This window comes from Acipenser ruthenus, chromosome 18, assembly GCF_902713425.1.
Source record: "Acipenser ruthenus chromosome 18, fAciRut3.2 maternal haplotype, whole genome shotgun sequence".
Taxonomy (NCBI): domain Eukaryota; kingdom Metazoa; phylum Chordata; class Actinopteri; order Acipenseriformes; family Acipenseridae; genus Acipenser; species Acipenser ruthenus.
This window is the reverse complement of record NC_081206.1, coordinates 4,981,030-4,996,809: the sequence shown is the minus strand read 5'-3', so window position 1 is coordinate 4,996,809 and position 15,780 is coordinate 4,981,030. Positions and strand designations below refer to the sequence as shown.

The 15,780-nt window shown below is 40.2% G+C and overlaps 2 protein-coding genes across 2 annotated transcripts; one reads left to right on the top strand and one right to left on the bottom strand.

Annotated features, from left to right (window-relative positions):
* Positions 1-6,291: 6,291 nt before the first annotated feature.
* LOC117422342 (adenosine receptor A2a-like) lies at positions 6,292-7,343 on the bottom strand. Its single transcript, XM_034037249.2, has one exon. It carries the CDS (start codon positions 7,297-7,299, stop codon positions 6,292-6,294), a length of 1,008 nt encoding a protein of 335 aa, XP_033893140.1. The 5' UTR covers positions 7,300-7,343.
* Positions 7,344-12,518: 5,175 nt separating this feature from the next.
* LOC117964515 (protein snail homolog Sna-like) lies at positions 12,519-15,687 on the top strand. Its single transcript, XM_034908315.2, has 3 exons — positions 12,519-13,052; positions 13,976-14,434; positions 14,886-15,687. Exons 1-3 carry the CDS (start codon positions 12,977-12,979, stop codon positions 15,065-15,067), a joined length of 717 nt encoding a protein of 238 aa, XP_034764206.2. The 5' UTR covers positions 12,519-12,976; the 3' UTR covers positions 15,068-15,687.
* The last annotated feature ends 93 nt before the right edge of the window (positions 15,688-15,780 follow it).

Sequence of the window (15,780 nt, the reverse complement as noted above, 5' to 3'; positions counted from 1 at the left end):
AAAGGCTTTGATCCAATAACTCTTTAGTTATTGGTACACGTAATCCACAAATTCTACATTATGTGTTTATTTAGTAACCAAGATGAATCAACTAAAATCGTGCGTCAGCTTCATCACTGATTTAAATGTGCTGCTGATTTCAGATTGGTCTACCTGCCAGAGCTTGAAAACATTAATACACAAGGTGCTGAATGAAAGGCTGAGTGAAAGGTATCTTTTCATGGGAGACTGTGTAGAGGCGGATTCCCCCAACAGGTAAATATGTAAAAAATGCAGTCCCCAATGCAATTATATTGCTGAATTGCATTGGCTAAGGCAAGAATACTTGACATACCTGTCATGCCATATCTGCTTGGCAGGTATACACTTATACACTGACAATTACAAAGGCAAACCAAACCAAACCTGCAGTACAGCATATAGTGCGTTCAGTTGTTTATTGTTGCTATGGACAACAAATGACGGATCTGTTTAAATCCAGACAGGAAACAAAGGTGTGAATTCAGGTCTGTCTGTCTTAGATTACTGTGTTGTTGTACAAGCATAGCAGTAAAGCTGGTACAGCACAGGCAGGCATGGTTAAAGGGAATGATGCTAAAGGATAATACACTGTTAACCAAGCAAAGTTGTTGTGCAAATATACCATGATTACCTTGCTTATATGAATATCACAGCTCCACTGCATCAGAGAAAATGGATCCCTGTGAATTGGACAGTGTTAGAATGTATGTGGGGAGCTGAGGAGCTTGAAATGGCTGCCACATTTGTAGTCACAAGATGGCGACTGTGTGTGAGTGTTGTTGACATCCATAACTTCAAACAGGACAGTAGTCAAGCAGAGGTTTGTTTTAGCTATTGCCTTCATCAGAAACAGCAGCAGGATTAATAAAAGTGATTTAGTATTTCTGTTTTGAAGTTGCTGATCGTGTTGTCGGGTTACTCAGACCTTTTGATAAATAAACCAACTGCAGTCAAGGATAGTTCTATGATGAACACAAAATTGAATTTAAGACATACCCCAATCTTTTTTTTTTTTTAAAACATTCAGTAAATAACTTTGTGGCTATGGCCCATTAGTATGATCAGAGGTTCTCTGGTCTTCAGCTAGGTTTGATGTTATTGCAGGGAGGAGATAGTTTGCATTCAAAGCCACCGGCCTCAGAGTTAGTCATGGCCTTGATGAACAGGAATGCATGTCAGTATGGGTTTCAGGGTGTGTCAGTCTGCGAGTCTGCATCAAAGATCTTTGTAGATAAAGGTGTATCATTTGCCTGTGATGCACTTACGACCTTGCAGCTAAGAGCAGCAATGATTAATATCACTGGCAGATGATTGATTTATAATGGCGCCAAACAGTCACGAGACAGATGGAGACACAAACATATTTAAAAATACTATAATAATTTTTTTTTTAATAGCGGTCTGTAATGTTGAGTGCGTAGATGGCAAATCAAATCAATTCCATGGGATTTTGCTTTCAATATTAGATTGAATGTATGTTGTATATTGTTTGTAACAATTGTCATGATCTGTCTGCTTGTTTATATATGTAATAACCTTTTAAAAGCTTGATTGGCACTTCTTTGACCAATGATAATCTATATGTAACCCGCGTTGGTCTTAAAGCACTGTGTGCGGATGAAGTTCCCTTATAATGGCACTGTGTTAGCCCGTCGGTGTTAGACTGCCACCATGTGGCCTGTTTGGGAATTCCCTTTCCCGTTCATAGTTTCTATTACGTCTTATCACCAGCAGAGGACGCTCTACACCCAGATATTTCATTCCATTTCTAAACTACAATATTCACTTATTTTTCTCTGAGGATATATATATATATATAGTATGGGTACAGATGGGTTAATTTGTCCTGTAATTTCTAAAGAAAGTATAGAACTGCTAAAGCAATTTAAATACAGAGAGAGGCAATAATAATAATAATATCTTTATATAGCATCTTTCATAGTGGACCACCATCACAAAGCACTTTACAGAGGTATGTTGTGAACTGTGCATTATATGCAGAGTCACTTACAATAGGACATTGATTTAACATCTCATCCGCAGGACGGAGCACAAGGAGGTTAAGTGACTTGCTCAGGGTCACACAGTGAGTCAGTCAGTGGCAGAGGTGGGATTTGAACCGGTGACCTTCTGGTTACAAGCCCAGGACTTTAACCACTGGAGCACACTGCCTCTGTCTCAATGCAAGGCAATGGTTACAATAACTGAAAAGCTGTCAACAAGAACAGCAGGAACATTCTGGGAAACTGACTTGTGAAATCGTTCCAGAAAGAATGAAGGTATAGTTCTTACTGACACTGCATAATTACACTCCTCTGATCCTACCTCTGTAAGCAGTCAAGAGACCTGTAATTTGTCATGTCTGGATGAAAGAGCCTTTGATGCTGTTTAAAACTTAATAACAGCCATGGTGAATAAAGGACACCTCTCACCTGAAACTCATTTCTGGTTGCCTTATTATATAAAGTTGGCAGATACTGTACAGCTCAGGACAAACGTTCGGCATCACCTAGAGTTTTAAGATTGAGACCTAATTAAAGATGGTAGTACAGTATTTCATGTTAGATTTCCAAATGTCACGTCAGTTTTTAAGTAATTGAGAAAGAGAAGGGTAAAGGTAAACTGTGGCTATCCATCAGCACTTTTATATTCCAACAGGAATAAAAAAAAAGATGAATTTATGAGGGAGATTCTCAAAACCCTTTACCCCAAATTGGCATTAGCATTTGAAATGAAAGCATTTACCAAACAGGAATAATCAACTCGTTCATTTGATTTGTGTGCTTGTAAGCAGTGAGTTGTTTCGTAATTGTTTGAGAATTATAGCTGGCATGCATTTGAAAACTGAGCTAGCAGCAACTTGGAGTAATAAGCTTGAAGAATCTGTCCCTCAGTCTTTCTTGATGCCTTTGATATGGGTGTGGTATTTTAAAGGGCTCAAGCTTTGACCAAGTGGTTAGCAAGATTCCTTTAATTGTGCAGAATAATAATCAACATTCTAAATTGTATTTGATCAGATACTTGACTTGTACATGTTCAGAAAACGCTGCACTGACCCGATGAAACACAAGAGTGATTGTTCACATTCTACAAATACGGCTTACAGTTTCACACCTCACTGTCAAAACATCCCTGCAGGTAAACGACTCATAATCTAGGAGCCTTTACTTGTAATGTTTGCTAAAAAAAAAACAACAAAAAAAAACAGCAAGTTGTTTTCTTATTTGACTCATAGAACAGTAGATTTCACTTTAGATCATCTAAACAAACTGGACTGTGAACAAGGGAGAAAGGACACCAAAGGTGCTGCTCATAATACAGGGGTTAAGAATCTCGCTGTTACTGTATGTCTCATAAACCTCTAATTAAGAGAAATCCTTTCTGGGAACTCTTTGAGGGCTGAATGCAATATTTCATCTTGTTCTGTACTCTCTTGTGGATTCATTTGCAAATTGCCTCCCTTGTCTGAATAATAGGAGCAGGCTATTTGGTTATGAATGCATTTTTTTAAAACATGGACTGAAATGTGTCTTGTGCTTATTGCAGGTGGAAGTGAAGAGGCAGTTAGCTACATAGCTACCTACCTCTGGTGTGTAAATCACCCTTTGTATATATTTTTTGTTTTTGCTGGTTGAAAGCATTGCAATTTGAGGAGGATGTGTTCTAAAGCTAAAGGAGAATGACTAGGTTCCCAGAGCAAGGTGTTTTTCATCATGTTCTGTTTTTTTTATGTAACTACAGGCCAGTGTTTTCAAGCACCTCATGGAGAACCAATCTATGAGGAATGTTGCGAAATGGATTTGGATACAAGAAGATCTCCTGTTGCTTAGCAGTGAAAAGAAAAAGGATATAGAGTTCACACATTTGCATACCTCAATAAATGGTTTGACCACAAGTATACCATGATTCCATTACCAGGGAAGACACATTAACCATTAGCATACCATTATTAGCAGACCATTATTTTGAACAGATGTTATTGAATAAGGGGTACTGACATGGCACAATGTATTAGATTATCATTCCCACCAGTCTGGCACAAAAAGGGTTCAAACTTCATTATTAGGGACTCTCACTTTTTTTATCAGAACCCAATATTAAAAAATATGGTTGGTTTTTCCTCTTTATTATTTTCCTCAATCTGGTGATATTCTAGGTTCTGTTCTCATTATATTGAAGAATAACTCTTCACATACAAATTGATGTTTTTTTTTAATTTTTTATTTCAGCATAACTTTATTCAAAATATGATATTTCGACAGTTGAAAATGTGCCGGTCACCTGTCACAGCCTGCCCCATACTGGGGTTGGGTGTCACATGATATGGGGTTGGTGGTCACAGAGTATTTTCTTGCTTTTACAGTAGACAATAATGCAACTATTTTTTTTTTAAAATAACATAAAGTTTCTACTGCGTACAATGACAGAAAAAGTTGTATTTTTACTTTTTATGTGAACATGAAAAATATAGACCTATATATATATTTAAAATGTTGACACAATACTACAACATAATACCACAGCCTCCACAGAACCGGAGGACAAACAGTAAATAATTTAAATAAGCATCATATGGTGACATATCCAACATGTTGTATTCTCAATACTACTGGGAGAACCTACTGGTTTTGTTTTTACACCAAAAGATAGCCAGTATCTAGTTCTATTTAGCATGGCCAGCAGTTCAATCAAACTCCAATACTATTAAGAGTCATAACATAAATAACAAGATATACATGTTTTACTTTGGGTATGAAATAAAAATGAAATATGTGCTAACCTTTATGTTAGATGGAATTGACCTCAAATTACAAGATGGCTGAGCTCCATACAATAGAACACACATTTCAGTGTTAGTATCACCTTCCTGCGCCATCTGGTGTCATAGTTATGAGCACTGTGACAACCAACCCCAGTCTCCCCGGGGTGTGATACTGTGTGATACTGTGTGTATTATGTATGGGTGTGATACTGTGTGGAAAGAAAGACGTATAAATTAAAGCATAATTCCCTTCAGCTATCACGGGAAACGGAACCAACTGAGCACGGTGACTTTAGGCAGCTCGTGTTTTTAATGCAGTAAAGCTGTGTCATTATTCTATGACACCGTTTCAACATTCAGCAATTAAGGATGCGCGGTACTTAATACAACCCTCCAGGTCAATCTCAGAACAGTCTAATTCACCACTTAATGCATACTGATGACTTGCAAACGTATTACTGAAAATAATAGCCGTCATTCGACAGAACTGCTGTAACCTTAAGACCCCGCTGAGTTCAACACGCTGCCTCTCTGTTTCATTGCCATGGCATCAATACTGTTGCATATAAGACTTTAAAACAACCCTGTTCTGATGAGAACACATGCACTGTTGTTATTAACACGCAGGGGGTAAACAATCGCTGACTTGTGTATGGGCTGCAGATATGGACAAGATTCTTAAAGGATCATTTACAGACTTGTACAGTAACATACATGCCAAACAGGGTCATTTTTAGAGCAATTTGAGCTGTATTTGATTAAAGGTTCGTCTACTTTACTGGTTGTACATGTCTGGACCTAAAAGCATCGTGAATTCCAGCTGTCTTCATTGCTATATACTAAGTATAATGGCAACCTGCGTCTCATTGTTTCCGAACAATGCCTTGAAGGACATGGATCTGGATACAGAAGCTCTTCTTATTTATCTTATTAGATTAATGTATTCAGTTGTACAGTATAACAAGGAGGGATGATGGTCTGATATTTCAGACATAAAAGGAACTGCAGTCTGGACATAAAGTACTCACTTAACAATTTCTCTGGAGAACAAAAAAGCAAATTGAATCACCTTTCAAAGGGAAGTTTATTTCTGTCACCGCTGTACATCACTCAATTAACTCGAGTCTTCCATGTAATATGCAGTAAATGGGTGGATGGGCCTTAATGATAAACTGTGTTTATGATTATGTTATATAGATGCATTTAATGAATAGCTAGCAGTCTCATTGAGAATCATGTTTAACACTGTAAAGTTTTATCAGGGATGTTCTGGTTTTGTATGGTTAATAAGCGTGGGAGGTGCACAAAAATAAAATAAAAAAATACATCATATAGTTATTTTATTACGAGAAAGCACACCATTCACAATCTATTGGTACACTATGGTATGTACAATAAGCAAGCGAATTCATACATTTATCAAACTGTTACGCAAGTAATTGTTCACAATTTAAAACGTCTGGATTTTGTAATTGGCACATTTGCCGCACAACCAGGAGAAGGGCAACTTAAGCGCATTCATGGTGCAGTATTTCTTTGAGCAGTGCCCCGCAACGACCAGCAGTACCTGCATTCGAACCCGGGCAGCGCCGCTTCCTTTTCAGCACCTTTCCAAAGAACAGCTCCCTCGTTCTCCGGCGGAATTTCCGGTCCATGGCGCTGTAAATGATAACGTTCCAGCAACTGTTGGAGGTCAAAATCCAGAAAGCGTAAAAAGAAAATTCGCACCATTGGTACCCTAGGACGCTGCCCACCACAAAAACGGCAATGGGACCGAAACAGGCAGAAAAGGAGACCGTTAGAATGGCGATAGTCTTCGCTGCTTTTATGTCTGAAAACGAGGGTCTGTTTGAGATGCTTTGGACCTTAGGCTGAGCCAACTGTTTCCTGGCCTTGCTGAATTGGCGTATGGCAGCAAACGTTATCAAGTTAATGACAAAGGTGCCTCCCAGGAGGGAGAAATCAAAGGTTGGGAACAGCAGTATGACATTCCACCCAGTGCTGGTGCGCGCTGACTCCCCGGTGGAGAACACGTAATTGCACATCCTACTGCAGGGGCTGTAGTGCAAAAGGATATTCTGGCTGAACAGCAATGGCACCACGGCTAGAAAGCAGCACAGCAACCAGGAAAACGCGATCAGGGCGATCGTCCTCTTTTTTGTGACTAAGAGATTTTTGTGCAACGGCTTCAGCACCGTGATACTCCTTTCAATGCACAAAAGGAAAATGGTGGTGATGGAAACGAACGTGCAGCCCGCGAAAACAGGACCTATGACGTGACAGGGGTGGAACCCCCAGACCGCTGTTGACAGGGCCTCGTTGCAGTCTTTTTCTTGAAGCAATGTGGCTATTTCCCTGTAGGCAGAGTAAGGGACTACCAAGACACCAACCGCTAGATCAGCCAACGCCAGAGAAGCTTTTAAATACCCTTGTGGGGTTCTGAATCGCTTTGACCCAAGAAACACCAGAAGACTCACCACGTTCCCCAATATGATAGCAACGATGAAGACTATCATACCGCACACCTTCAGAACATCTCCGTGTAGGGTTTCACTACAAGAGCTACAGTTCCTTTCATTCTTGACACATCTCATTTTTAGAACTTCATTTAACACATCTTAAGACTTATTTGGGGAGATTGATCATGTTTAGACCCACGAGTCATCTGTGGGAGAAAGAAAATGTTAGCCTTAATATTATATGATTTAATTGATTAATCAACCAATGAATGTATTGATGAATTAGTGTATTTGTTTCAAATATTAAACTATTTAAAAAATAGTAATATAGAACATGTTTCTGAAGCCATGGCATTATAAAATAAGTCAGACAGAATTATAGTTCAAGACATAAAATAAAATCCAAGGAAATATCAACGATGGCTCTAATCAATCGCATTTGATATTGTTGACTATACTGTGAACCAAACGCAACAGATAAACACGTCAGTATTCTATTTTATACATTGTAATGATTATTTTTGTGTTTTTAAAACAAACACCAAGATGGAACATTTCTGTTAATTATTAAACATATGATTTTACACTGTATACCTTATAATAACCTAATTATGCAGGATAGTTGTTTTTTTTTTCCATTAAGTACGCATTTCAAATTTACAACGTTCAAGTCTGAAACGGCATTTAGTTACATTTGTAGAAGTACTGTAGTTTTACAGTATTTTCATAATTTCCACAATTATAAATTATTTTATTATTTATTTCTTAGCCGACACCCTTATCCAGGGTGACTTACAATTGTTACAAGATATCACCTTATTTTTACATACTGGAGCAATCTAGGTAAAGTACCTTGCTCAAGAGTACAGCAGCAATGTCCCCCACTGGGGATTGAACCCACAATCCTCCGATCAAGAGTCCAGAGCCCTAACCACTACTCCACACTGCTGCCCCTAAATTCAAACTATAGCTTTATAATATTATTGTATATTCCGTCTACATATGTGCAAAACAATAAAAAACTTAAATCGTACCTACAAAATATAAAGCTCTCTGTCTTTAAAAAATGCATTCACGTAAGTATGGTTAACAATGCTGAAAACAGACTGTACTTCGGTAACGCAACAATACCGGTCCTGACTTACCTCATTGTCGCTTGTCGCTTGCAGGTTCGCTGGAGCTGGATTGTTTAGATCTATGCACCTGACGTCAAGCTCACCCAAGAGCCAGCAAGCCAACCCCCGCTTTTTCAATGGCATTCTGCGAGATGAGAAAGCTCAAAGACTAGCACATGTGTTTTTTTTTGGTTTTTTTTACCCAGAAGTTCGAGGTGTTACATCTGCCACGAGCGGAGAGACTGATTCTTGGCAGCCCTTAACTCCCTAATGTCTGCTCCCAATTCAACCTGGTTTTAGAATCGTGGAGTCAAATAGAAACGCCCTTTTAGACCCTGTTGGGGTGATACGGAACTAATTGATTACCTACCCTGTCACTTTAAAAAGAAAAATGGAATATGGTGTTGCGGTGATGTGGTCCACTCGCTCGGGAGGAACGAGTGCCTATTGAAAGAACACCTGCGGGTTTCTGTAACGCGTATAGCAACAGCACACTCAGTTCCACACAGTAGCCTACTCTACAGTCTATGAAGTGCAAAACGCAATAGTGGAAATCATCCTTACAGTTTGTGAGCATTCTCTATACAGAGTGGCAGTATAGTCTTAGAGTAAGCTCCTGATCACAACAGTCCTGTCTTACCCCTCAGGTTCAAGGCTTTCTCAGATTGGCACGCAATGGATCAACAGTACCAGGTATAAGACTGGGCTTTATATTTTTAATCTTGTTTCTTTCTTGTATAATAACCCATTGCCTAAATATGTATCAGATTTATCTAACCTGTGCCTTTGTAACCACAGATTCTTTTCACATTTATAACTTGAAGGCTCTTGAAAACAGATATGTGCATTTATAATATATGACCGCCCATTCTTTCTCGATGTCTTAACAAAGCCTGATTACATGAAGTGGTTGTGACATGTTTAATAAATGCACATATATTTAACTGGAGCTGGCTGTGCACAGACTGTTAGGATAAAATTAATTGCACTAGGCTTCTTGTAAGATAATTAATAATTTCAGCCTATCAATTCCTGGGACATGCATGTCACGGCTCATCATTATAGACTCCTGCACCTGTCACACAACCTTTAAATGATGTAACTGGTTTTGCTCTGTATGGCAATGTTATACAGATTGTATTTAGAGTACTGCAAGCAAAATGCCAGTTTGATAGGAACAAATCCTTAAACCAATCGACAGTGACAGTGGATGAGCTCTCTTGGTTCATTCTGTAAATAAAAACATGTTATGCTGTTGAGTGTGGAGACTGAAATCTTCCTACACAATGCAATGCCAGTGCAATGCTGGGTACTGTCAACTCTCATGTTATTGACATGCCTCCTTGTGTACTTTTTTGCTGTTTCTTCTCTTTTATTACACAGGCTGCACAGCGTAATATAATATAATCATGTTTTTGTTGAAATCAACACGCTACCTTTCACAGGATTACATTACGATTGAGACTGACACACTCCCAGTCAGACTCCAGTAGACAAGCACAGCTGACAAGCCTGACAGCTCCCTCGTTACACAGCTCAATAAAAAAGACCAGCTTCTCATCAAACCTACAATTAGATTTTCGCTAAACCTGCTGCTGCTGTCACAATAAACTCTGCTGTATGTTAAACCAGAGTAGTGAGTTTTATTTTTAAAGCTGGGTGAGATCCAGGTTTCAGGTTTCAAACCTCATCATATACCTATCGGGGGTCACCCTGGTCAGAACTGGGATAGGAAGCCTCCATGCACCATATCACTTGAGGACTTGAGAACCACTACAGGAGCAAGTGATGGGTCTTTTAGGGATACACTCCCCTCCCGAGCAGATTTGTGTATTTCAGGACAAGAGGAGAGCTAACAAGTGCTTTCAAAAAATATATATATCACTTTAACATGCATACATCTATAACTCTATACCTACAACCCACACCTATACCTTCAGTGATCATTATTACATCATAGGAAGATTATGATATCAAATGTTACAACATTTTAAAAAGCCACAAATAGCCTCACTTAGAACTCCTACACGGTACAACACGCGTCTAAACCATAATGGGAAGATGCTTAAGAACGGAATTGAAAAATGTGATTGATAGAATCAAAGAACTACAGTCGACTGCAAAGAACTTCAACAGTATAGACTTGCATGCAAGTCCAGAGATACGAATGAAAAGACTTGTCAGAGCCTCTTTCGAGATTTATAACAAGATCCCGCTTTATTGTGGGTTGTTTACGTCTGCTTTATTTTTATGTTCATTCGTGCTATGCAAATATTTCATTTGCAACACTCCAGAAAATTAAGGGCATCTTGGCCACGTGGTTTTATTGCAGCTTGACCAATAGGAGTCAAGTTTGAACTACAACACGTGAAGCCGCTCGAACCAAAAGATCTTCAAAAGAACGAACAGTGAGTGACGCGTGATAATATCGTAAGTACTAGCAAGAAGTACGAAAATGGATTTTAAAACGTTGCTTAGCGCTGCATTCAATGTATAATGGAAGTGTTTCTGAAGAATGCGGAGTGCTTAGCACTTCAGCTCTCTTTTATGTTTCATCTCACAGGCTACGGGCAAACTGTGCGCCTGCTGTTTCATCAGCGGCTTCAGGAAGAGTGCAGGAAAGGTTAATAGTGAGGGAACTATTGTACTGCAGACAATAGGATCTGCTCATACAATCCGACTGCTGTTGCATGCTGATGCAGCAATGACCACACTTTTATATAGCGAAATAAAGAAAATGCTCGAGTAATTCATTGTTCAATATTATAAATTATTCCACTGTAAAATGACGTGATGTAGCTGAAAACCCCAGATATTATTAAGCTTTATAATACTGTCTAATGGACATTTTAAACCGTCCGAAATGTATGCCATATCATTGGGTTCTCGTATAGACATGTTAAGGCTCGTCTGTATATTTAAAACTAGTTGAGGCTACTTTGTAAGGAAATCTTACGAAGTTATGAAAACACAGACTTCAAAGCGTCACAGAGATGCATTGTTTTCCAATAAAAAGAGGTTATTTATTAATCTATATTGTGCAATTTAGTTTTCTTTTATATATGGTGTGATCAATCTTGTGGCATTCAGATGCTGAGTATATGTAACAGTATATGTGGAAATCAGCGGTTTAGTGTCATTTAGAAAAACATGATTGAAGCATTAGAGGATTCTAATAATATTCTTTATTTATTAATTAGCCATGTATATACCTACTATTGCCACAAGAGGGCGTGTAATGCAAACGCCTACTGATACACGATCCGACCAGAATTCAATTTTAAAAAATGCAGGTACCCCATTCGGCCACCAGATGGCGCTAAAAATACAAAAGTGCTGGTGGGTCCATAAAGTTAAAACCATTCACCGAGATCAAACGTTATTTAAGCAAATGTAATACAATGTATGCCATTAATCTCAAATGGACAATGCTGTTACCGTTCTGTTAAAAATGACGTATTCCAGTACTGGTGCTTAATGAAGAGTTCTGACTTCATAGGCTGTTTTTAGAGAACAATGCATATTGCCACACGTGTATTACGGGTTCCGCGTTGTTACAGGGTTAAAAAGAACGCATTCTTGTTAACATTCAGGGTTGACGCTATGAGAACGCTTGTGTGAACAAGGCTTTCAGACAAAACATTTTTGCAGTAGTGCTGCAGAGAGGGAGACTGATTTTCACCCCATTAAAATGACGTCACCCACAAATACTGCATAGAAGTCTCTGTGGTTTGTTCTAGAAATGTCTCGGTGTATTTTGTAAGGAGTTTTCATCATTTTTTTATGCAGTTATACAGTTATTTTAGTGTTACTGTTTATTTTATTATGAAATAATAAAAAAAAAACATTCTATTTTTGTTCACATGAAAATAACTAACATCTAAGCTGATAATATAACTTTAGCCATCAAAAGCTGCACATGTAATGCAACAGAAAATCTGGGGTGAAATGAATCATCTGTTAATCTTCCCCCCCCCCCCCGAGGCGCACCATAGAAGTTTACCCGGGGCTCCGATCAGACGGGTAGATAACGACTTATTCTTTCAATGCGTATGCGATTCAACAAATGTGATAGACTTCTGCCACGTGCAAATATCACATTCACTAGTCTTCGCCTTGGGGCACCTGTTTCGAAAATTCCTCGGTGAGCTCGCCTTTCTGATTTGATTGGGGCATGCCGTGCGTGCTGGGCGTGGATCTACCCGCACACCGCCTCTCCTTCCATGGACCGGGTGGATATCTCAGGCAGTGGGCTGGTTTCGCACATTCCAGATTGAGGCAAGGGTATCAAGCACTCTGCTCATTTCCTGCCACAGAAGATCCTGATTTCACTTCGCATTTAGCACAGATTATTTGGCTCGCTCTGCGCCTCGACCTGATTGCACTGTCTGAGTTTGTGCGGCGTGATTGACAGACCGGATTTTAATGCATGAATGCTGGCTATAGATCGAAGGGTTTATTTAGCCGTGGTCACTAAATCCTAACCCATTCCACGCTGTCTATAAAGAGTTGTAAAAAAAAAAAAAGAGAGAGAGAAGAAAACTACACCGAGGATAAAAGTGTCTCGAGACTGACTTTTATTTTAAGGATATTGTGTTTGTACCATTTTTAAAACTAAAATGCCTCGGTCTTTCCTCGTCAAGAAATGCTTTACCAGCAAAAAGCCGAACTACAGCGAGCTGGAAAGCCAGACAGGTATGTTTTCTTCTTTATTGACATTACATTAACATATTCAGTCCACGCGCACTCTAGATCGATTCAAGTTGTCGTAAAGGATGTTGCCTTTACAACGGTAACTTGAATAAGCGAAATGCACAAGGCACCGTACTAAAATGACACACCGTGCCACCATTGTGGCAAGAAAAGACTGGGGGTGTTAAGTACTGGCATTTGTCTGACAAGTCTCAGGAAATGTATCCTGGTTTAACACACCGAAAACCATTTAACGCCTGAAAGTCAGCAAACGCTTTTACACACAACCCCGAGTGTAAGAAGTGGCAGCTGTTTGTTAATTTGAGAAGCTGGACACCTCGTATACGCGCTACACAAGTGGAGATAAAAGGGCTTTTGCACCAACTATATAAAGAGTCTGGGGTTCAATGTGCGCTTTCACAACTTTCTGTTTAAGTCACTGTGTGTTTCTAATGACACTGTCGGTCATAGGACTCTAAGTGGTGCCCATAAATGTTTTTTATTTAGTTGTAGTTGGGGCAGACACAGCTGAGTTAGAAAGAAAAAAAAGCACGTTACAATTTACAGTTTTACTTCTAACACACCGATATATACTTTCACTTATTAAGCACCCAATTGGTTGCTGTGCAATTAGATTATTGTTGAATGTAACGATCTAGGCTATTACTGACGTTGGTGGTAAAACAGGTGTGGAAACCATTGTAAACCACAGGCTAGGTAGGGGCCAGGTGTGAGGTGTGGCAAAAGCTGTAAAGGATAGTGAAGCCTCCTGATGGCAAAGCATGGTCCTGTTTAAAGCAGGAGACCAAAACAGATTTTGCTGATGAATCACAAAGCAGAAACCAACTCAGGTTTCCTATATTACAGACCAGTTCTAACTTATAATGCTGTGATTGCTTGTAAAGACTGTATCTCCATCCTGACAGAGAGTTACCCAGGAGGCGAAATTAGTGCTGTCACTGCCTGCTACCCTTCAGCCCTGGTGTGGGGTGTGGGGCTCCTCCTCACCCCCGAGACGAGCCCCTTACCGGAGGGTCCCGGACCCATGGACTTGAGCTCTCTGTCCAGCAGCGAGGAGGAGGATGAGGGGCGCTCCTCGGACCCCCCAAGCCCCACCCCTGCCGAGCGCTTCCCATGCACATGCTGCAGCAAGTCCTACAGTAGCCCCGCAGGGCTGTCCCGTCACCAGCTGTCCCACTGCCAGAGCGGGGAGAGGGTAGCCAACCCCCGTGCCTTCCGCTGCAAGCACTGCCCCAAGGAGTACAGCAGCCTGGGCGCCCTAAAGATGCACATCCGCTCCCACACCCTGCCCTGCGTCTGCCCCACCTGCGGGAAGGCCTTCTCCCGACCCTGGCTGCTGCAGGGACACATCCGCACGCACACCGGTGAGCACTGCCCTGCACCGGGAGGGAGGGTCCCTGTTCTGATAGAAGAGGGGTGCGGGGGAGTTAATAGACTTTTGTTTGAATGTTCAATAAATGTTTAAGTTCCTGTTAATGCATCAAGAAAGATAGAGAGGTAGCTTGTCACAGCTGGGATCTTTTTTTTAAGATGTACACAAGGTTTTTAAAAAATCATTAATTTCAGGATGTTTAGGACAAAATCCCTTCAGCTGTGTCGAAAGAAAAGTAAACGCCTTGCAGTAAAGTTAAGGGATTTCATTTGTGTACAGTGCAGGTATACCTCCTTACACATTTAAGTATAAAACGTAAATGTATATTCTCTATGTGCTCCATCAACACTTCATGTTGAGAATGCATTCTAATATAACTTTTTTATATATATAAGAGTTCAGTATATCCTTAATCAATTCTTGTATCCCTTCTTGACTTGCAGGCGAGAGACCGTTTTCCTGCACTCACTGCAGCCGTGCCTTTGCTGATCGCTCCAACCTGCGCGCCCACCTGCAGACCCACGCCGAGGTGAAGAAGTACCAGTGCACCACCTGCTCTCGAACCTTCAGCCGCATGTCCCTCCTGCACAAGCACAGCGAGGCTGGCTGCTGTGTGTCCTCGTGAGGGACGTCTCCGCCTTGTAGACATGGGGGGGGGGGGAGGACAGCCTCTGGAACAGGACCATTGACTATGGAGAACATTGGGGATCAGCTTTGCATTTCAGAGAATTCTGTTATTGAACATTACTTCCCTCTCCATCACAAACAATTTGTCTCTCTTTAGAGTGGTTATTCCAATCTGATTGGCATTCCCAAACAAACTGTGCAGTCTAGAGCATATGAAACTTTTTTTATATATATTTTTGAATAAACGTATATACTGCAGCCTATTTTCATATATATTTGTACCTATGTTTGCACCCCCTCCCTCTCTGCCTGAGCACAAAGAAACAGCTGCTGGACTGCCAATGGTAACACACACCAAGAAACTTATTGAGTCAGCTGCTGCCTGATGCTGTGTGAAGGCAGAGCATTGACAGGTGTGCTCCTAGTGTCCTTCACAAGGCTGTTAACAGGTGCCTTCCTGTGAGTGTTCACGTAGCACGCAAATACAGTGACTATAACGAGTTTGTTTGCAGCCCAGGGAGGTATGGGTGTCATTCAGGTAACTGCCATCGTCTATCAGGATATATTGGTTATGTACAGTTTACAGATATTCAATAAAGATTATTTATATTAAAAAAAGCCTTATTTTTTGTATAAAATCAGGTTTCTCTGATCACAAAGAGGGGTGCTTTTTGTATTTTTTAAAGTAAAAAATAAATGCTGCTGTCTTTG